The sequence below is a fragment of the Xenopus laevis genome, chromosome 4S (assembly GCF_017654675.1).
Source record: "Xenopus laevis strain J_2021 chromosome 4S, Xenopus_laevis_v10.1, whole genome shotgun sequence".
NCBI classification, from domain to species: Eukaryota; Metazoa; Chordata; class Amphibia; order Anura; family Pipidae; genus Xenopus; species Xenopus laevis.
Genome location: NC_054378.1, coordinates 88013076 through 88037202, shown reverse-complemented (window position 1 = coordinate 88037202; position 24127 = coordinate 88013076). Strand labels below are relative to the sequence as shown.

The 24127-nt window shown below is 38.5% G+C and overlaps 1 protein-coding gene across 4 annotated transcripts; it reads right to left on the bottom strand.

Annotated features, from left to right (window-relative positions):
- Nucleotides 1-1837: 1837 nt before the first annotated feature.
- On the bottom strand, nucleotides 1838-23251 carry mfsd14a.S (major facilitator superfamily domain containing 14A S homeolog). 4 transcript variants are annotated; one of them, XM_018259582.2, is made up of 13 exons: nucleotides 23101-23251; nucleotides 18812-18924; nucleotides 17507-17602; nucleotides 14724-14786; nucleotides 13086-13213; nucleotides 12214-12328; nucleotides 9863-10081; nucleotides 9673-9786; nucleotides 7998-8069; nucleotides 5527-5639; nucleotides 4971-5068; nucleotides 4364-4524; nucleotides 1838-3386 (listed from the first exon to the last, which is right to left on the bottom strand). In XM_018259582.2, the coding sequence occupies exons 2-13, from the start codon at nucleotides 18890-18892 to the stop codon at nucleotides 3192-3194; spliced, it is 1455 nt and encodes a 484-aa protein (XP_018115071.1). In that variant the 5' UTR covers nucleotides 18893-18924; nucleotides 23101-23251; the 3' UTR covers nucleotides 1838-3191.
- Between the last annotated feature and the right edge of the window lie 876 nt (nucleotides 23252-24127).

Sequence of the window (24127 nt, the reverse complement as noted above, 5' to 3'; positions counted from 1 at the left end):
AAGAACTAAGAAAGATTTTCTGCTCTCTGCTACAGACCCTGCCACCATGTTTGGTGAAGATTCCTCAGCATCAGAATTGACAGATACATTGCACAGGTCTAACTACAATCCCCACATGCATTGCACATTTTACTAGCCTACTGGTCTTAGATTTGTCTTGGAATTCTATAACTAAAACCCCACGGGAGATTGGTGAGTAGAGAATAAATAATGAGAAAATAATAGAAGGAATTATTATTAATTGTATTATTGGCATTGTATTACCCTGCCTATAGTAGTAACATCTATATATTTACATCATTTCCCTTTGGCATTGCAGTGGCACTAGTACCATTGTAACAAACGGAAACTATACAAAACAATACAATGAAGCTCTGGGCTTTTTTGTAGCTTGGGAACAGAGGAGGATTCTATAAGAGGATTTATAGCTATGTGTTTGGGACACTAAAGCATTTTAATTGTGCATATGCCTTTAGCAATGCTGACAATGTGTATTAAAAGGGACTTTAAACCGCCATAACCCTGTTTCACTGCACCACAAATAAGTTGACTAATGCAATGAGAATGCTTAGCAGCACTCTTTATTGTTCTGTATCATATCTCACTTACGCAGGAAAAGTCACTAAGCTGCGTTAGCTCTTGCTCAGCTATAACCAGATCTCGGATATTCCAGCAGAACTTGAAAAGCTGGATCTTGCTGTGAACAGAGATATCTCAGATCTCCCTTCCCAGGTAAGGAATCACACATTTAGATCTTACAGGCCTAGTACAAATGACTATACTGAGAGTTTTTTTTTAATTCAATGAACAAGGTCCATTCAAGAAGCCAGACTTATTGATAATGGTAACTGGATAACACCCCCTGCGCTTATTCGTTTGTCATGAGCGGAAAACTGATCAAAGATTTCAGAGGATTGTGTGAATTGTGGTGAAAGAACCTTGGTTATTTGCCAGGTATTTTGGTTAGTTCTGCCACTCTACTGAATTCTGATCTGGATAGTAGCACAATCCGCACAATTGTCCCACAGCTGGTGCTGTTGTGTCTCATCTCATATTAGCAGTGTAAAAAATGTCTTGCAAAAGTTAATTTTGGATTCATTTGTTTTAAGGGTTTGCACTCCCTTCACATCTTAAAGAACTGGTTCAAACTGTAGTAACATATAAATAGAAAGCTAATCTAAGGCTTTAGGCAGGGCTTTCCAATGGGTGTGGTACCAAATACTTACACTTGGGTGGGTGAAAATAATGAAGGGTATGTTTTCCTGTTTTTCCCATCAAGTGTCTCCTTTAACAAGGTCTAGGTTTTTCTTGTCTAAATATTTTGTGTAATGTGTGAGATAAATGAGACACTTTTTTATGATCTAATAATTAATTATCTCACACACCACTCCTTTGATTGGAGTAGCATAATCTTAAAATAAAATACTTGTGTGCGCCGCCACTATCTAATCAACTAAATATTTTGTATGCCGATAATTGAAATAAGGCAACTTCAAAGATAATTGATTTCATGGCATTTTAGTCAGAACACAGTTTTCAGGATAATTTGTGCGAGAGGCCGAGGATTCTGTTATTAAGTTTCTGTGAATGTTTAAACTGCATGTGGGTCAGCCTAACACGACCCGAGCATGTCTCTAACACCTGGAGGTAGAATTTGTTTACAAGAAGCTATTAGGAGCATGGTTTGTGAATGAGGGATATATTGTGTAGAAGAAGTAACAGAAGGTGCTAATATAAAGATCCCATAAAACCATGTCTATCTTAAGCCTCAACATTAACTAATGGGAAACAAGAATGTTCCTCTCTTATCAAGAAAAAAAAGCCACCCTAGCAAATCTCAATATAAAAATATTTAGGTTTATTCATAAATTTACATCATTCAGATCTGAGCCAATGAGGAATGTTCAGGCAAATAGGAAAAAAAAAATTGATAATGTTAAGTTAAACAACACTTTATACAAAGAAACACTTTAAATAACCAACCAAAAATATACACAAATATACTTTTTAGAAGAGAAATTCACTATCGGTTGTTTTATAAAGCTTTCTGGGGAAACTGAAACTTCAAAAATCGAATGTACAGCGAAAGGCCACCAATAAATGCACAGGCAGTTCCAAGGCGCTTGGTTTAGCGTTGTGTGCTGTGTATTCAAGTTTTGGGAACTGAGTGTCCAGAATATAGTGGTATTCAATAAACATGAGGTTGATGTTGGCGATATAAGATGAATGGAGGCTGAACAAACCTTGTTTTTGCCAGGAACCTTTGTGTTTAGCTGGGAAATGATGTTGCCTTTAAGAAACGCAAACTTACAAGATAGAGATGGGATGTCAAACCAACAGGATCCTCGCATTTGGCTGGGAAGGAATTCTGGGAGTTACAGTTGAAGTTTAGTTGGACTTCTGTAGCATTATTAATTCCTGTTATACAGTTATTAATGCAGAGGTGTTTGTATCAATATATGGGAACGTTGCATCTCAATGCACAGCACAAACTAAATCCTTCATGTACTATGCACTCACTATTAAGGCTTCAAATCGTATGTCCTGTATGTTGTCAGTTAGAGCTCAGACTGATGAAAGGAAATGGGCAGCACCAGAAATTCATGCCTTTATAAAGCGGCAGCGAGAGAGAAAAGACCTCCCTGGCTACCACTTCTCCATATTAACTGTTAAAAAAACCCCATCATTTCTGTAAACAAGTAAAAGAGCTGCACTAATTACCTAGTAGTTTAGCAGCAGACAAAATGCTTACACAACTGTCAAAAAGGAGCAAAGCGGCTGCTATTAAATTACATAATAATAAAATACTTTGGCTTTGTCTATATAAAAATGAATATTTTCTGAGGTTAAACCTCGCAATTTGTCCAGACAATTCAGCAAAAAAAAGACAAGTGCTTGTACCATTCTAAGTTGCAGGCTTGTAGTACTCTATTGGTCTAAGTGACTAGATACGGTTATAGCCACCAATACACCAGCTTTGTTGGGTCAAGGCTTTAACAAGCCAGTTAACAAGCAGGATTGGTACATCACTGAGAAGGCTGGTTCCATTGTTATAGAGTTGGAGGCTGGTCCTGCTGTTAAGTTGAATGGGTCCCATGTCCAGCAGCTGAGAAAAAGAATCCAGCCGATACCCCAGTACAGTAGTGAATGGAATGCAAATGTACAGCAGCAAACATCAGTCTCAAGCACCATCATACATTTGTGTCCTGTAAAAGAGGTTCCTTGCCTTCACCTTGTGCTGGGGGGCTGTGCCCTGCTCCATGCTTTTTCCAACTGCCGGAACGAATATTCAGATTGGTATGTTCAGGAATAAATAATGCTACAAGCAAAGCCAGCAGCACAGAACAAGCCCCAAAGAGGAAAGGAGGCCCTGGGATTATGGAATTCTGCGGAGACAGCATTACAATTAAAGGCTTACCAGAATATTTTCCAAACTATTTACACATTATAAGGATGCATACTTGCCGATGTACCAGTTGGTAGAGGTTGGAAAAAGCAGCATATGGCTTACTTCTATATCTAACGTATAGGGTGGTGATTGCCAACCATGCAATAGAACCTAGATGAGGGTCTTAGAGTACTAAAGTTGTTACTCACCACATAAGGGAGGAGGCCTAGGTAGCCCGCCCTGAGCCTTCAGCACAGGGAGCGGATAAACCGATAATACAATACAATGGAGCAGGCACTCAAAATGAAGGCTGTGGACATAATTAACTGTTTTACTTTGCTACAATTGCCTAATTGGAGATTGCCTTCATTTTGAGTGTCCGCTCCATTTTATTTCCAGTGATCCCCAACCAGCCTCTCACAAACTACATATTGGTCTCTAACCCATTAGATGTTGCTCCCAGTGGCCCCAAAGCAAGTGCTTATTTTTGAATTCCTAGGCAAGTTTCGTTTGTGCCTCCTGCAGGCTGCCTGTCGACATAGGGGCTACTAAATAGCCAATCGCAGCCGCATTCCAGGAGCTTTTTGCATGCTGTTGCTCCCCCAACTCTTTTTACATATGAATGTGGCTCATGTGTAAAAAAAAAAACAAAAAAAACCCTTGTTATAGGGAATAGAGTATGGGCAAATACAAGCACAACACTTTGCTCTATATAACCTAATAAAGATAGGCAGACCACTGCTCAAAATGCTAGCCCTGATCATTGCCACTTAAGAAGAATACCAAAATAACACTTCTCGTGCCACAAACACGATTTAAGATTTGAATTTGCGCCCCTGAAAGGAATAATACATTATGCAAAGCTTCTCACAAAAGGTCTTAATTTAAACAAAGGGTTGTGAAAAGTACAGTAAATTGTAAAGGCACATGACATTGTATGAGGTTTCCCTTTTAAGGAACTGTACAAGACCATACCTGCTCTAATTTGTGGACTGGCATCTTCCCCTCATGTTCTGTTTCTGTAATAGGCAACTCATTCAATTCCACATGAAAGATATAAAATATAAAGCCATAGAGGGCAGGTCCAAGCCCATTGCAAAGTCCACGAATGCCTGTGATCATCCCCTGAACGACACCTAAAAACAAACATTACTAAACTGTTAGGGGCAGAGTTATTAAGTGTCAAATTTCTGATTTATGCAAGTTATTTAAAACTCCCATAAACTCGAAATTCGACCAGTCGAAATGTATTAGTAAAATCAAAATTATCTTGAATCGAATTAAAAAAACTTGAATGTCAGGAAGACAGATCCCTGGACCTCTCCCATTGACTTATACAGTTTAAGGTGGTGAATAGTCAAATTTAAGTTTTTAAAGGGCCAGAGTATGATAAATCTCCAAAATTAAATTAGATTTAAAAAAAAAAAAAAAAAATCATGAATCGAATTTGAATAACTCCCTAGTCAAATCTGAGTTTTTACCATAAAAAAACTCAGAAATTTGAATTTCGAATTTTCAATTCAACCCTTGATAAATCTGTCCCTTACAGTCAGGCAACCACTTACAGTAACAATTCGCATACCTTGCTTGTCAGCATCTGCCGTTCGGGAAACCAAAGCACTCACTGCAGGAAATGTTATACTGGACATTGCAGCCACTGCTCCAGCCGCCCACATCATCCTACAGTAGGTCAACAAAAGGAAAGCGGAACGGCAAATTGATAAATATAAAATCAGTGGTGGACAAACACAAATATTTATATACACACATATGACTATAATTGCTATTAATTCTATTTATTTAAACTCAGACCATAGCAAACTTCATAGCTTGGCTAAATACCAGTTGTGTTCTCATGGGTCAGGCAATTATTACTATAAAATGCACTGGCCAGAGTTTTTCAGGTTCAATGTAACCTTAATGTAACAAATATCTGAATGAAAAGCATGAAATAGGAGGGTGATTTTGACAAGCTGTTTGTTGACAGTGTCTTGAGATCTACTGATGACCAGCTAAAGGTCTACTGGAAAATCCCAATCTACCTTTTGGGCACCCCTGACCAAGCCCATAAGTGCACCCTACAAAAACTTAACCAAAATATAAATGTAGAGGTACATTATCTATGGACTTTTACATACCATGGCTCGGATCCAAAGCCATACCAGGCCAGCTGCAATATCTGGAAGCCAAGGCCCAGGAGAATTGTGTTCTTGTTTCCTATTGACCTCATTAGTAAGCTCAAAACAACGGTCTGCCAAAAAAAACAAACAAACCACATAACATGATGTAGGACTATGCAAGTAAAGAGGAATAGGCAGAAAGGCAAACAAAACCAAAGGCAATATTTTCTTAAAGGGTTAGTGGTACACATTGGATTCTGCAGGGTTAATAGAACGGAGAACAGGCAAAAACCATACTTGCCAAGTGTTATATTGGGGGTTCTATTTCTATTTGCTTCCAATCTACAGGCAACACTAGATAAAAAGTATCTAGTATTGAAAAGCAAGTCTGGCTGCACTTTTGCTAGTGCCGGTACTGTTTTCCACACCCAGACAAAAGCGTCAGTTTCCAGTGCCCATTGGGTAAGTGTATAGTATTAGAGCTATAGGTGCTCTTTAAAGGAGAAGGAAAGCCCCAGGGCGCAAAACCCCTCCCCCCCTCCCGTGTATTGCCCCCCCTCCCTCCTCCCCCCGGGCCTACCCCTCCCGCTGGGCAAATGCCCCTAACTTGTTACTCACCCTCTGCACAGGTCCTGTCCACGGAGTTCACAGTCGCCATCTTCTCCCACGCGCGTCTTCTTCCTGCTCTGACCGGCGTCTTCTGGCGCATGCGCAGTAGGAACAGGTACCGGTACAGCTCTATTGCGCATGCGCCGAATGTCACGAAGTGAAATCGGAAAACTTCGTGACATTCGGCGCATGCGCAATAGAGCTGTACCGGTACCTGTTCCTACTGCGCATGCGCCAGAAGACGCCGGTCAGAGCAGGAAGAAGACGCGCGTGGGAGAAGATGGCGACTGTGAACTCCGTGGACAGGACCTGTGCAGAGGGGTGAGTAACAAGTTAGGGGCATTTGCCCAGCGGGAGGGGTAGGCCCGGGGGGAGGAGGGAGGGGGGGCAATACACGGGAGGGGGGGAGGGGTTTTGCGCCCTGGGGCTTTCCTTCTCCTTTAAGGACACCACCAGAACAATTGTCACATTGGTGCCACTTAATTGCAGCAAACATACCTATAGTGAGACCTGGTGGAAACCATTGCTGAGAAAACTAATGTAAGAATGGCATTGTCATTTCAATAGCATCACTTTTAAAACACAAACCAGGCATCAAAAGTAAAGTTCTAGCATAAATTTACAGTTGTGTTCAGAATAATAGCAGTCTCATATCACTAACCTGATCAATCACTTTTTTTAGTAGAAATTATATTTCTACATGGCAAATAATTTATTGGTAGGTGTAGTAGAGTAATAGAAAACCAACAGACCCAACAGTCATGACATGCATGCTGCTGATAACTGTGTAACTGAATCATTCATTGGGGCTTGTTAAAAAAAATAGCTTGTTCCAAATAATAGCAGTGTGGAGTTCATTTAGTGAGGTCATTCATTCCGAAGACAGTGTACTTTGAGAGGGGAAAGCATATAAAGAGATACAGAAAATGATAGGCTAAAATGATCTTAAATGCTTTAAAATGGCAACCTCAACCTGAAAGACGTGTGGAAGAAAACAGAAAACTACTATTCAAATGAATAGAAGAATAGCCAAAATGGCAAAGACTCGGCCAGTGATCAGCTCCAGAAAGATCAAAGAAGGTCTAAAGTTACCTGTGAGTAATGTTACAATTAGAAGACACCTGAAGCCAAGCTATCGGCAAGAAGCCCCCGCAAATAAAAGAAGTGCTGAAGAACTTCCAATTTGCCAAAATCCAAATTGACAGGCCTGGGACTGGCCATCAAGTGGGTAAGAATATTTTAATCTTCTGAACTATTGAAAACTCCATTAGTGAGCAGTTTTTAAATTCAAACATAGGGCTAAGGGCAGGATGCACCCAAACCACATGATATTAAGCTGGCCATAGATGCAAAGATCCGATCGTACGAATCGAGGATTCGTACAATTTTCGGAACGTGTGTGGAGAGTCCCCACATTTTTGGTCTAACGGAGATCGGTCGTTTGGTCGATCGGCCAGGTTAAAAAATTTCTGTCGGCTGCTGATAATATCTCTAATATCACTAGCTTTTGTCGGACATAACTTTCGTACGATTGCTGTCAGGGGCAGAACATCGGCTCATCTGTTCTTTTACTACTTTATTTGATCGGAATGGTTAGTGGCAGGTCGGGAGATGGGGAAGTCCAATCTTTCGAGGATTCAAACTATCGGATCTTTGCATCTATGGCCAGCTTAAGCGCGATTGGCTTCAAATCCTAATATACATATGCTTTCCGGGCATAGCTATTAAGTATATTTGTGTACTCCGTTAAAGCTGTGTTTATTGCTTTACATTAAAATAACACCAAAAAGGTGCAATTTTCATTGAATGATTCCCTGCACAGAATATTAGACAAGACTGAAAGGAGAAGCAGAACACCTACTTAAAGGCAAATAGCTTACCTGAGCAATGATGGAAAGGATCCCCAAGACAGCTATAAAGGCTGCAACACTTTCTGGTGAAAAATCCATGATCTGGTGGTCATAAATATAGCAACAATTATGGGCCAATTGAACACTGGGTAAAACAGTAGAAAAGTAGAGCAAAGGGTTTAGTTTTTTTTAGCAGATTGAGGGAGCCATAGTTATATGTAGAACATATATTTGTGCTGAAATGTATCTATAAATCAAAATGGAGCCTATGGCTGTGCTATCTATGCATAGTATGGATTATAATGGAGTATTATCATGTAACTGTATATCATAATAGAGAAAAGGAATGCTATGCTCATGAATAATAATCACCTCAATATAATATAATTTGAGTTTCCTGTTACCCAAATCTTTATATGCTAACTTTGTAATTGTACAGAGTGATTCAGAGGGGACCTATAGATGAAGCCCTGGATCTCCCAAAACGTATGTTGGAATATTACAGATACAAGATCAGTTGACTCTTGTGATACAAATGTCAAAATGGTTTATATTATGCAAATTTAATCAACTCAAACTCTTGAAATAGATTTTTAGAAAATATATGTATATCTGGGATACCCCAAGTAATCATTTGGTGAAGCACTGGTATAGGTTGACTGAGCTGGCTGGAACTTTTTTATTTTTTAACCACATCTGCAATTAACTTTTGGTTTTATCCCCAAAACACTACCAACTTAAAGGAACAGTAACATCAAAAGATAAAAGTGTTTTAAAGTAATAAAAATATAATGCAGTGTTGCCCTGCACTGGTAAAATTGCTGTGTTTGTTTAGTTTATATAAATAAGCTGCTGTTTAGCAATGGGGGCAGCAAAGGAGAAAAGGCTCCGGTTACATAGCAGATAAGCTCTGTAGAACATAATGGTGTTATCTGTTTTCCACTATTTAACCTGTGCCATATAGACTTTTTCTCAATTTCTGCCACTGCTACACAGCTAAACTATAGTAGCGTTTCTGAAGCAAACACATCAGTTTTACCAGTGCAGGGCAACAGTATATTTTTTCATTTACATTTTAACACTTTCATTTTTTGGTGTTACTGTTCCTTTAAGCCACTTTTTTTAAATCCCTTTTCCCAGAGCACAACAAAACGGTGGGACAAAATATATTATCAGGGGAAATACAGCCAAAGTTAATGAGGTGGTTCACCTTTAAAGTAACTTTTAGTATGTTATAGAACAACCAATTCTAAGCAACTTTTCAATTGGTTTTCATTATTTATTTCCTATAGTTATTTGTCTTTTTCTTCTGATTGTTTGCAGCTTTCAAATGAGTGTCGCTGTCCCCTTCTAAAAAAACAAATGCTCTGTAAGGCTACAAAATGTATTGTTATTGCTATTTTTTATTGCTGATCCTTCTATTCAGACTCTCTCCTGTTCATATTCCAGTCTCTTATAAATCAATGCATGGTTGCTAGGGTAATTTGGGCCCAAGTTACCAGATTGCTTAAAATGCAAATTGAAGAGCTGCTGAATAAAAAGCTAAATAACTCAAAAACCTTTAATAATAAAAAATTAATCTCAGAATATCACTCTCTACACTCTCTAAAAGTTATCTCAAAGATGAACAACCTCTTTAAGTGGATATCTTGATTCTGAATGGCTTATTTCTATTTTCGCATTATCCATCCTGACCAACACTTACCTGTCTAAGGTACAGAAAAAAACTGGAATACTGCCCGGCTTCAGGGAGGTAGGAGAGGAATACTGTGATACATATAAGCAGTACAATGGAATCTTGTCCTACTTTCTTCAAAGACTAAAAAGATAAACAAAGAAAAGCTAGAAAAAGTCAATAATTTAGGATTTAGATCATGCTATGCAATCCCACTTACCGCAAAAGGGTCTGCTTGCTCCCAAGAAATTGGAGCTCCCCAGGATGCTGGCCGCATCTTTTCAGGAAGCGACTCGGGAACAGCCACCAGGATAAAGCAGATGTCGAGCAGTGCAATGGCGGTGGCCAGAAGCACCACAAGGTTGTCCCCATATACATGGCCCAGGTAAGCGCCAATAGCTGGGCTTGTGACTAAACTAGCAGCAAACGTTGCAGAAACCTGTGTGGGGTTAAAGTGGAGTTTTTTTTTGTAAAACATGGTATAAGGTAAATGGCAAGAAATCTGTGATAAGTTTTTAAAATATTAACATAAAAAAAAGCAAACACAAAAGGACGTTAGTGCAAAACATTATTTGTCTTACACGGGAGCTTGACATGACATTTTAGGACTGAATCAATTCAATCCCAATCCAAAACCATAATTAATGTCATAGCACAGCAAAGCTGATATACATCTGTGTAATGCTATTGTTGGACTCCTCCATCTGGAATTTTGTAGGAGATGTTTCATTCATTAGTGTGGTGCATTATAAATTCAAATTTGACACAAAGCAGCAATGGCATTCATCTATACAATACTTTGCACATCTAGTATACAAACTTTTCTGAAAGCTTATAGGCCAGTTGGGAAATCTGTTCTGGGGAACAACAATCCCTGTAGATACTGCTTACCGTATATACTCAAGTATAAGCCGACCCGAATATAAGCCGAGGTATCTAATTTTATCTACAAAACCTGGGGAAACTTTTTGACTCGAGTATAAGCCTAGGGTGAGAAATTTAGGGTAAGATTCCCTATATTTTCCTAAATAACAGATAGCTAGAATCTCAGCTGCCATAAAGCAGGGCAGGACTGCTGCTTAAAATGGGGATCAGATAAGATCTGTGCAGCCACTGGGACAGAATGCTTTGTTATACAGATAGCTAGAATCTCAGCTGCCATAAAGCAGGGCAGAACTGCTGCTTACAATAGGGATCAGATAGGATCTGTGAAGCCACTGGGACAGAATGCTCCCCAACTAAATAGCAATACATGCTGAAGAGCACAGTTAGTTCTCTGAAAGATTTTTTTTTCCATAGCAATGGTATAAGCAGAAATACAGGACAAAAATAAATAAGCAATGCCATCTAACACTGCAATACACCTGCACGCTGATCACAAATTTCCACTTCTTGCAGTAAACATTCCAGATTATGTTGCGTACAAGCTATATCACTGTCAGACAATAATGGAGTGTTTCAACGATCGGCTAATAATGACAGATATGTTCCTGACACAGTAAATACTTTAGCACAGGAAGTGGTGCTGAGTCATAAAAACTTCAGTCTGAGAAAAAGCACAAATTACATCCCAGCGAGAGTAAGCCAAAGGGCAATAAAAAAAAAAAAGCTACTTACAAATCAGAGGGTGTTTGCAGGGTTAAACCATTATTATTGCTGACAAGAGCAGCTACTGAGGGAGGGGGAAAGCACCCCCCCCCCGCTCATAAATGTGATCGCCCGTGCCTCTGAGCCTGCTATTCACACACGCAAGGAGTAGGGAAGAATGTGTGAGGGGATACAGGCAGGGACAGTCAGTCTCTCTAAGTAAGTAATCATGCTAACTTACTTAGCCTGTCTGCTGAGCAATTGTGTTGCTTGTGCAATGGTGACTCTGGGCATTTGCTGTCTGACTCGAGTATAAGCCGAGGTCGACTTTTTCAGCACATTTTTGGTGCTGAAAAACTCGGCTTATACGTTACTATAAAGCAGGTGTTAGTTCCAGTTCCATGTGACTTTTCAGTTAAGACAGAACAGTTTTACACCCACACTAATGACACACTCAGATTAACATAGGGCTGGAGCAATATGCAAATAAAATACCTCAAACGGCATTAAAGGAGAAATGAAAATGAATGTGTAATAATGCCATATTCTTATTGCACCAACCGAAAGTATCAGCTTCTCAATAGCAGAAACAATCCAGGACTTCAAACTTGTCACAGGGGGTCACCATCTTGGAAAGTGTCTGCGACACTCACATGTTCAGTGGGATCTGAGCAGCAGTTCAGAAGCTAAACTTAGGGATTGTTGTAAACTATCAAGCAAAAAATGAGGCTGGCCTGTAATATAAACTGATGCAACAGGGCTGATTATTCAATCTTGATGCTAATTGCACCTGTGCTGCCATGTAGTAATTATGTGTATTAATTACTAATCAGTCTTATATTGTGACATTTATATTCTGTGTATATTGTATATTTTGAGTCTGTCCCTAAAATCAGTAAGGGACAGCAGTACCTTTAAGAGTACATTCTGTACCCTAACTTATTACACAGATTATACCAAGACATAAAGCAGATGTGAACTCACCAGACCATATGCCATACTTCTTTCATGCTCCTCCGTTATATCTGCTACATATGCGAAGACTACAGAGAATGTAACAGCAAACACCCCAGACACTGAAATAACCGCAAAATACCACCTGCAAAAAAAAAAAAAAGACTGGATTGGTGGATGCAGTATCTTGAAACAGCAAGAGGAGTTGTAGTGTGGTCTTAAAAATATTGTTTAGTGTAAGGATGCATGAAATATATATCTGCCCAATTACAAAGGCTAATGTCACACAGACAGAGAAAACACTAACCCCTCCATATGTAATACACTAACCCCTCCATATGTAATAAAAGGCACTAAGCTTGCCCATAAGCAGTAGTAAGATGTTTGCTTTTAAACAGGTGACCAGTAAATGCTTCCTGCTGATTGGTTAATTTTGGTTACTGGGCAAATGTATTCGAGTGTCTGAGTATCAAACTTAGTGTATTTTATTATTTAACCCCATGTGTGATATTAGCTTAGAACTTCAGATGGAATACTAAAAACTGATGGGATATCATGAAAAAGTGGCAGTTTAAGCTAGCAGCGTTCCCTCTAAGGTAAGCGCAAATAAATTGAGCCCATCGTACACAACAAATTGTGACGTGCATAAAGAATTTTGTGACCATAGTGTATAAAAAAAACAGCATACAAATTTTAAAAACGTGCACACAAATTTTTTTTGCGCACACACAATTTTTTGCGAACATAGCCAAGATGGAATTAGAGAGAAAATTGTATGCCAGTACAAATGTGTTTTCGCTGAGTTGTACAATTGCAAGGATTCCTGTCAGAGTGAGGTAAATCTCAAACAGAACATTGGATTTACTGCATTTTTGGACTTGGCAAACACAAATCCCACTTACCATGGGCTGATTTTCATTAGTGGAATGGGGGCACAAGTGAAAAATACTGTTAGCAGCAGGAAGGACTTTCTCCCCCAAACATCTGATAGTGCACCTATCAAAGGAGCACTTAGGAAGGACAATAAACCCTGAAAGTAAAGAGAGATAACAGTCATATGTTGATCTGAACAGTAACAGGAACAGTTTTTTTGAAAAAAATATTTCCATCTGTGAATGACAGAATGATTACCCATTGAATCCTCTCTCCATGCCATTATTTCTGCTGCATTAGCACCATCATCATAGGCTCATTTGACCAACACATCATCAATGTTTACTATTAATCGCACCTTTCTGGTAAATAATGTAGGGCATTGTTTTATCCAGTCCTATTTACAACCATACAAGAAGCACATAATCACTAGTTACTACTCTAACTCACAAGCCCCGACTTTCATGTTACAAGGTTTATTCTATATCTGGCCTAACTGGTTTTATTCAAATTGAAAGTATCTGCGGTTTGTTAATATGACAAGAATATAAAAAAAATAACCACAGAGCTGCATTAATCTGCGCTACCAGGAAACATGGTAATTAGGTTTAAAAAAAGAAAAAGACAATTTGTCTCAGTGAAGGACAAAATTCTCTACTAACTCCAAGATGGCAATCAGACCAGTCCCAAGTTTAACTTTGTGCGAATATCTAATTTCAGCAACCCTCTATTTTCTAACTTGATATAAGCCATTCTACCACTTCTTGAAGTTATCCTAGGTATCTGCCACTAAAACTTTAAAGTTGGCATTGTACAAAATTGTCAGGTCTGGACTGAGACTAAAAATAGGCCCTGGTATTTCAAGTACACAGAGCCCCAAACAGCCCCCACCAGCCCACTAAATACTGACTTTCGATGGCATCTTATAGCAGCCCCTGTGGCATTTGCCAGAACCCACAAATTGCCAGTCCGGGCCTGAGAATATATATACAGAAAATCTATAAAAAACATATATTCTAAGCAAAATCTTTTAACTATAAATGAATATTTTACTCAACAGGATATACCTGAAAATAATGGACACTGAAAGACTGCTGGTAAAGTTGCAGAAAAATAACCTTCTATATCCTACTGCTAATATCATTCCCAAAATGCTCCACTGGCAGTTTCACTTAAGCTGGCCATAGATGTGCATATTATAGCACCTATGTTGGACAAACAATCGTCTGTGCCAATATTCTGACCTGCAACTAACCATTTAAGGTAAGGGCACACTTGGAGATATCAGGATATCACAATCCAGTTGGGCATTAGGACATAGAGCGGTTACTGTGCTACACTGCACAAATACCAGAAAATAAGAATGTGTTTTACTATTTAAAGTAGTCAAACACAAACTGACAAACACCCATCTTTATCAACTTAATAAATGTGCCCATGTGTTAAAGTTTTATCAATGGTCAGGAAAGTGTTATATTGAACTGCTGGGAATCGTTTGGATTTGACAGTTCAATATACAATAAAACAGCTCCCAAATTTTAGCAAGGAAGAATTCTTGAAACACTGCAAAATCCCCTGTAGGACCACAGAAGATTACACAACCACATCAGAAAACACAAGATATTTGCTATACAGATTCTTTGGATGTATAGAAGAAAAGCTCTCACCTTGACACCCTGAATGAGTCCATTCATGAGGAAGGTATGCTTAGGAAATGTCTCATGTAAAACCTAAGCAGAAAAAAAGAATTATACAGTTTAGGAATATTAGTGACAGCTAAAGAGATAATCAGTAAATAGCATGCACACACAAGAACAGGAAATAGTAGTGACTCAGACTGTAGACATATAACTGCACTCAGCATGAGCCGTATTGAGCTACATAATCAGGTAATAATAATCTAATTATGGGCAAACAAACTTAAAATTTTTAGAATACAATACAATATAACATTTAAGTGATACGGACACTAAAAAACTGCCTTTAAAAATATGAAAGTATATTAAAAGTTACTTATAGAACATGTTTTTTGGGAGAGGTTTGTTTTTGTAAGTAATTGTTAAAGTTTCTAAATACCTGACTGTTTTGCCAAACTGACTGTCTCCTGCTGCACTCATACAGGAATATGGGGCATCAGACTTGTAATGTAAAAGCATTGTGCAAATACTTTATGGCAAAGTTATAAGTAGCTGTCAAAGGCAATATTATGATTGATGTAAAAAAAATTGAATTGAGGTTTAATTTGCACTTCCAATTCTCCCAGAGTTATGTCCTGCTCTGCAGCCAAGTAGATAGAGTATCAAGGGGGAACTTGGAATTCAACCGTGTATGGTCAATGCTATCCAGACAGCTGGTCTGTCGGTACTATTTACATGATTTAAAGGGGTAATCCACACAAACAGAACTAAAGCATTTTGAAAAGTAAACATAATTTCAAGCAACTTTGCAATATACATCAATTAAAAAATATGCAGCATTTTCATGATTTTTAGTGGTTTGGGACAGTTCCTTAAGCCTAGCCCCCTGCTCTCTGCTGATCTGTCTAACTACTTTGCTGAGCTGGCTGACTACTGTTACTTTGTATCAGCAGCCATCTGTCCTTAGCCTGCATCCTCCAAACCCCACAATTCTCTGCACACGTAATTTCAATAAGGAACAGAACATCATAATGCAATGTATTGTGGGTTATGTAGTTCCTGCATGCTGTCTGTAAGTTGTGCAGTAGTTGTTACAATTTGTAACATCAGTGTTTAGTCCCTCCTTCCCTGCCAGGATTTCAAATGGTACAGAAAGAGAAGAACTGTTACAGCTGGATTTCAGCATAGAAAATGGCATTTATATATATATACTTTTTGAAAAAAAAAACAGATAATGGTGATGGGTATATTAGGGGTTTCTGTGTTACGTGGGCCTCCTGTGTTATGTGGGCCTCTTTAAGTAGCAACCATTCAAGCAACTATTTGAAAAATGCAGTAGTTTCTGGCTATGTACTGTCCAATGTAAAATTAAATAATCCAGATACCAAGGATGGCCTAGATCAAATAGGAGACAGAAAAAACAGAATCTATAGTGCCAGTACTACTGTCTTTTTATCAGAGCACCAGATATTATAATCCATAGCATTACAGAGGTTAAATGAGATGATCTATTAGCATACAATTTAAAACATTTCAGCAGAATAGATGAACAAAGTAATGGAGCTGTGGGAGATTATGGTGCCATTAAAAAACATAAAATATTAATAACACCCACTTTTATCTCACTTGTAACTAAAGCTCTCTTTACAACAAGGCAACTCTATCTCCCGAGTCAAACCCTTTGGATTCTAACATCTCCCACGAACATCTAGGCTGAATATTAATAAAGACAGTAATTTATTTTTACACCAAAAATCCTAAAAAAAGCAGACATTTATAGAGCAGCTCCCTTGTTAATTAATGACAACATCCAGGATGGTAAAGGAAAACTATTCCCCAAAATGAATACTTAAAGGATAAGTTAACCTTAAAAATAAGTGACAATAAAATTAATAAGGGTGCTATTCTAAGCACTTTTGCAATGTACATTCATGATATATTTATTTTTAATTTCAAGATATTAAAGGATACATGTACCGTTAACATGAATGAATTTTATTACAACAGCGCCACCTGCTGGTTATTTTCCGACCAGTCTGACCACCAAGTAGTCAAGGGTGTTGTCAGGAGAAAGAAAGAAAGAAAGAGGCTGCTCTGATGTTCTTCTGCTTAGGAAAAAATTTAGAAACCTTTCTCAAATCTTTCCTAAGCAGAAGAACATCAGAGCAGCCTCTTTCTTTCTCCTGACAACTTCTTTGACTACTTCGTGTTCAGACTGGTCAGAAAATGACCAGCATGTGACGCTGTTGTAATAAAATTCAACGGTACATGTTATATTAAAAAAATCTGACCAAACTGGTATATATATTAGTAAGTAAATATATAAGTAAATATTGCCCTTTTATATCTCTTGACTTGAACCACCATTTCATGATGGTCTCTGTGCTGCCTCAGAGATCTGACCTGAAATACTACAACTCTAACTGTAATATGAAGAAGTGTGGAAGCAAAAGACAGAACTCTCTCTATTAATTGTAATCATGTGACCTAACATGTATGGTTTGTTTGCGTGCACCATGAATACATTATTTTTAAAATGGTAGTTTTTGATTTATGATTACCCAATGGCACATACTACTGAAAAAGTATATTATGAAAATTATTTATTTACATGAAACAGGGTTTTACATATGTTATATGCAATATATATTTATAGAGGCCTACATTGTTCAGCAGGTATAGTTTTGCTTTAATAAATCTGCTAAAATCAAGGGGAACAAAGCAGGAAGAGTAAACTGTTGAGCAGAAATTAAAACCACACATTTTCAAAGAAATGTTACTAATTATGATGCTTATTAGGCAACACAATTTACCACTAAAGTTGGAGCAGTCAGCAAACCCCAGGCGAAAAACTCCAAAAAGATGACAATAACTGCATGATAGACACTAGGAGAGCCAATCCCCTGAGGCTGAAAAGAGAAGAAAATGATATTACAGGAAAATTGGTTATGCAATCCTTAAAGCTGAATAGTTACAAAACAGCAGATGTTTATTCATTTTTTTGAATTTGTCTTAGCGTGCTTCCTCAAGTGCAAACAATTTAGGCATCTGTTGGGCAAAAATATTATCCCCAACCAAAGGTGCAAGCTAATAGAGCCTGCACTCCGGTCTGGAGCTCCCTCCCAGTGCAGAAGGCCTAGTGCTGGTGGGGGGCAATTTTTTTAAAAAAAACTACTGTTATCCACAACCAGAGTGTGTATTAGCCCACACCTCTGAAGACTTGCATCATCTCAAAATCTTGTTTGTGCACCAGAATGGGGGATGTCTATCCCCATGTCCTGGGTACACAATTAAACAGTGAAGAGAACTGGGGGAATGTGTGGAGAACAGTGACATCTAGGAAGTGCTGAATGGAAAGTGAAAGTAATTGTCTGCCCCGCCTCTATGCCTAGGCATAGAGGAGTGGCAGACAATATTTGATTGACAGCTGAGATTTTAAATGAGCTTACAACAGCTACGAATGCTTTAATTAAAAATGGAAATTGGATTTCATGTTTAATTTTAAAAGGACTTTTATTATACAGATTTGTGTCTGGGTGATAGGTCCACTTTAATAAAATATGGTATTTTTAGCCATTAATTTTTTAGAGTTTAGTTCTCCTTTAAAAGTAAAATGTTACATAATGGAGCATGGGAATAAATAGACATAAGCTCTTAATAGAGATAGTGTTAAAAGATTTTTTTTTGTACTGAGCTATCAGTGTGAAATACAACACTTTTGAATAGCCAAGGCCACGTGAGGCCCCTGATATTTAGTAAGATACAGTTTATTGTATTAGCCAGTAAAAGCTGGGCCACAGTAAAGCAAGCCCCCGATTACTGAGCTAGAAGAGAACATTTATAGGCAGGGGTGGAACAATACTGACACACAGTTTGAGAGGAAACCAACTGTTACATTTCCACGAAAGGAAATAACATGACTTTCTCTTACTAATTTATTGCCCGGTAGCTCAATCTCTTTTTATGATAGCAACTCTACACGACACCCCAGGCAATTTCACATATTTAAAGTAGCAGACAGCAAGCGTATGCTCTAATCCCCCGCATGCATCAGTTGCCTGGATCTTGGTTATTCACGTTACAACTTCTCGTTACAATTACAATATACATAAACTCACAGATCCCCCGTCTTTAATGATGATTTTCTTTGCCAGCAGTACACTACGATTCACTCGTTTTTTCTTCTTCCCCTGAGTCATTTTCACATCACTGGAGACCAGTAGACAGACCCCTGACCAAGAGAAAATTATATTGGTTAACAGTCTTATAAAATCTCTCACTACCTTGAAGTATTAGTGTGACATTCAACTTATACCCAAAGAATGTTTTTGCTTTCCAGTTTATATGCAGACAATAAAGAACATATCAACACTATGGATAACTTGTAAAGCAGATTAACAAAATTTTTTCTTGGCCGCCCAGCTCTGCTCTTGCCAGAAAGTCAAAGTAAACTTTATTGTCATCTCACCAGTATACGAATACACAGTGAGACGAGGTGGCTCCAGCTAGTACATATCACAAAAAAGCACTTAAAAATACACAATAAATATGTAAAATATGAACCCCACAAGCACTAGAAATAATCTCTACTGAAGCTGGTAGGACTGGCCACTGTGTTTTAGTAAATAACAGGTAATTAGGCAGCTTTTTTTTTTATAAATTTTTGTACATTAGCGCTCATCACTATACACAAAACACATTCACAAAACCTATGGTTTCTTGAACATAGAGGAAATGAAAATGATGATTAGGGCAAAACTAGCAAACCAATGATTTTCAGCCCCTCTAAAGGCATATTTATAGAGGTGTGGAAAAAAGGCACACAGTGCACCACCATGGTGTGCCACGTTAAATCGAGTTTTTAAAAAGCCACATAAAAAACTATTTACTTTTAATGCCAGAAATAATATTTATATATCTGAACTTGGCTTTAATGGGTTAAACCAGACCTGAGGTGGCATAAGTCACCCTTAAAGGAAAACTATACCCCCAAAATGAATACTTAAGCAACAGATAGTTTATATCAAATTGAATGACATATTAAAGAATCTTACCAAACTGGAATATATATTTACATAAATATTGCCCTTTTATATCTCTTGCCTTGAACCACCATTTCGTGACTCTATCTGTGCTGCCTCAGAGATCACCTGACCAGAAATACTACAACACTAACTGTAACAGGAAGAAGTGAGGAAGCAAAAGGCAGAACTCTGTCTGTTAATTGGCTCATGTGACCTTACATGTGGTTTGTATGTGTAGACAGTGAATCGTACGATCTCAGGGGGCGGCCCTTATTTTTTAAAATGGCAATTTTCTATTTATGATTACCCAATGGCACATACTACTAAAAAAGTATATTATTATGATAATGGTTCATTTACATGAAGCAGGGTTTTACACATGAGCTGTTTTACTCAGTATCTTTTAATAGAGACCTACATTGTTTGGGGGGTATAGTTTTCCTTTAAAACGTCAGAAATTCCCAGAAAAATATAAATCTTTCAGGGGGTAATTTATCAAAATACGAAATGTTCTCACTATTTTCTGAAAACCACTCCGACCAACTTCGTACTGACCTTTTCCCCCTATTTATCAATACATTTTCACAAATTTTTCTTGTGTGGGAAAAGTCACAATAAAATCTTAAAAAAATCCAAACCCTATGTTTTTTTCACATTTTGTTCTCTAAACCTATGATTTTTTTGTAAAATCGCCCGAAAGCTACGATTTTTTCGGAAAACCAGCACAACTCAGAAAATCTTCCAATTGTTAACAGGACAATGACTTCTCGACAGGTCTGAGTTGGAGAACTTTTTTCATCAGACTTTTAACACCATCAGACTTTAATAAATCCAGGAAAAAAATGAACATTTCTTTTCATACGAAAAAAATCGTATTTTCCCTTTAAAAGTCCAAATGGAATAATTTGGACTTTAGTAAATAACCTCCTTAATATTATAGAATAGCCTATGCCTGTAGCAAAATAAAGGCCACATCGACAGTACCAGGCCAAACTACACATAAAATGTTTTTTTTAGAACTTTCAGAGAAAACACACAACAGGAGGGAAACCTGCTTTTCACAACCCTGCTACAATTCTTCTACAGAACAGACGGCTTAATGTACATGAATGATTGCACATTACACCGCAAGTTAAAATAGTCTGAGATTTTATTTGGTCTGACAGCATTATGCAGTATGGCTCAATAGGCTTTATCAGACCTCATCAATAAAAACATAATTTTGGTAACCATTACCCATAATCCCTAAGTATATAGGGTGTATAGTTATACTGTATTACGTGGATTATAGGAAGGCAATATATGTTATGCACTTTCTATGCCAGTTTGTTGGGCACCACCAGCATCCCCCTCCTGTAATACACTAGCCACAATTACTTTACCTGACTGAAGAGTGAAGAGAAATATTCAATCATGTTCAATGGAAGTACCATATTCCAGTGTTCTGTTGTTATTTTTTCTAGGACAGGGGTTCTGGTCTTGGCTAAAAATAAGTGACTGATCTCAGGGGAGGAATACCAGTTTACTGTGCAAAGTATGCAAACACATCTTTGCTTATAAGTAGGTCTCTGTGTGTGGTTTGCCGTGGGTGATTTTACACACCTGTTTGTGATCGAATAGTTTTGTAAAGAAAGTCCATGATGCCCCAATCACATGGATCAAAGTAAAATAGGAAAAGCAACATGCCAGATTAACATACAAGTATTCATATGAAACCAGAACAGAAAAGATGCACATCCAAATATCAGCCTCTGTTTTACAGCAGGTGCAGCTTTAACAAAGGTTGTGCTAAATGAAACTTCTTACTATGGCTATCCATGGCAAAGCTTTACACAAAACAAGAGAGAGAGTAAAAAAAAAAAAAAGTTGTCACCAGAACTAGTACACTGTAACCCATATGTACAGGTATGGGATCCTTTATACCAAACCCCAAATTATGGGAAGGCCATCTCCCACTGACTCAATTTTAATCAAATAGTTCAGATTTTTAAAAAGGATTTCCTTTCTCTGTAATAGTAAACCAGTATATTGTACTTGATCCCATCTAAGATATAATTAATCCTTATTGGAGGCAAAACAATCCTATTGATTTTAATTAAAGTTGAAAAGATTTTTATCATACTTAAAGGGGAACTCCGGCTTCCAAACAAAAATTTGATTAAGAGTATGAATAAATGCCATTTTCTATGCTGGAATCCAGCTGTTTAACAGTTCTTTTCTTTCTGTATCATTTGAAATCCTGGCAGGGAAGGACGGACTAAAACACTGATGTTATAATTTGTATCATCTTCTCCACAGATTACAGAAAACATGCAGGAACTACATAACCCACAATGCACTGTGATGTTCTGTGCCTTATTGAAATCACATGTGCAGGGAATTGTGGGGTTTGGGGGATGCCAGCTAAGGACAGATGGCTGTTGATACAAAGTAACAGTAGTCAGCCAACTCAGCAAAGTAGTCAGACAGATCAGCAGGAGAATAGGCTAAGGGAACTGTTCCAAACCATTACCAATCATGAAAAGTCTGCATATTTTTTTAATTGATGTATATTGAAATGTTTACTTTTCAAAAAGCTTAAGCTATGTTTTTGTGGAGTTCCCCTTTAAGGTCTGGAAATGTAAATAACATAAATCTGTTATATGGAAAACACCAGGTTCTGAGCATTCTGGATAAAAGGTCGCCTACCCCTGAAAGGGGTGAACTTGATGAATGTGTGAAATTATTTTCTACCAGAAACAGCAAAGGCTGGAGAATAAGTTACAAATGTTATAGGGGGCAAAACCAGAGTGTACTGTAGAGGAAGCAACAGCTGCCAGCCAGTACAATGTCACAAGCTACTTCATTCCTCCATCCTGTGTACAGATCCTCACATGTGCCTCTGGCCTGTTAGTCACATACAAAGCCACAATCTAATTGGGCCTCCTATATAACAAATATATACACACAGGCACAGTGGGTTTTGGATGTTGGGAGGGGCCTGGCTGTGCTGCAATTAAATGTATTACCGGGCTGTCAGGGAGCTGCAGACTTGGGCCTGAGCTAAGGTGGCAGCTTTCTGTAATGTTTGTTTTGTCACTGAAGGTTTCAGCCAGGTAGAGCCTGTGGGGACTTCATCCTGTAGCCTAACAAATCCATGCGCAGTCCTACCGGAAGTAACTTATGTGACAATGACAAGACGAACAGAATAGAAAGCTGTGGAGGGGAAACAACATGCAATCACCTTAGTTCCCGCCCACCCATCCGAAGTCACCAGCTCACTGACAGAAAGGGCTCCGGCTAAACCAAATACTACCCAGAAGTCCCACTTATCACTACCGCCGAGTTTACAACCAAAACTCACGATCACGAATCGCTACTTACACCCCCCGGAAAGCTGTTACCTGCAAGCACCTTGTCTCCTGTCTCGCAGAAAATCCCCACGCCTCAAGTCTCATCACGCGAGACTATGGCATCACAACCACACGTAGGCGCTGTGACGCGTCACGTATCCGCCTTGGTGGGAGTGACGTAGACATGGACGAAAGTTTGTGGTGGCAGTTGTGCAGTCAAAGTTTTTCTAATGCTCGCAACTTCTACTACTGTTACAAAACAAAATAAAAAAGTAAAACATATGTTTCTTTCGTGTTGGTTGCCCACCATTCCCTACTCCATCTTATCCCCCATTTTTTCATAAGAAGTTGTTTTAATGTGTAGGGACCTATAGGATATCCTATCCCTATAGAGTTAATTCCCTACCTTTTGTATGTAGTTCTCTTTTCCCTTGTTATTGGGCCTTGCCCTTGTAACTGGTAAAGTGTAACATCCACACCTATTGGACAAAGAGTGTAATGACACTCCCCTGCCACACTGCTATATAGTGTTGTGTAGGGAGTGGCCTCTTCCTCTTTGGCTCCTGGTGTCTGTGCTGCTAGGTGTTTCCCATTGAGCCTGGGATCACCAAGGCCCCAGTAAAGCCATTTACCCCAAAGGGACCTGTACCTTTGGTGCTGAAGTCGGGAACCAGGCAATCCCGTGAATGAGGATTAGCTATCATTAGGGCAGATTTGTAATAGTCTCTCTAGGAGAGAGAGATAGCCAGATTTAGGTAGCATGAGCAGTTCTGTGCTCCAACGAGGAGAATAGCAGGGAGTAGCCTCCCAAAGGCTTTTAAGGTGCCTTTAGTGTAAGGAACTCAGTGATAGGGAATTCAGTTTAGCAGAGCACTGCCTGACCCCTACTTGATCGATCCTGTTTCACTTTGGTCGCTGGTCTTTGGGAGTGAGATATTCTTCCTACTGTTTAACTTGAGGAGTGACATCTGTACATGCTGCATCATCATCAATGTTATCCCTTCTCCTCTGTGATGTGCTAACTCCTACTGCAACTCCTGCGTGAGTAAACCTGTGGTCAATTGCTTTTGCATATCTG

Bases quoted from the DNA above. Each gene is read 5' to 3' on its own strand.
- mfsd14a.S (XM_018259582.2), bottom strand. From the start codon at position 18,892: ATGACTCAGGGGAAGAAGAAAAAACGAGTGAATCGTAGTGTACTGCTG. The intron at 12,329-13,085 runs GTAAGTGGGATT...TTTTTTTTGCAG, and splicing joins CTAATGAAAATCAGCCCATG to GTGGTATTTTGCGGTTATTT. The intron at 8,070-9,672 runs GTAAGTGTTGGT...TATGACCACCAG, and splicing joins TTTTTCTGTACCTTAGACAG to ATCATGGATTTTTCACCAGA.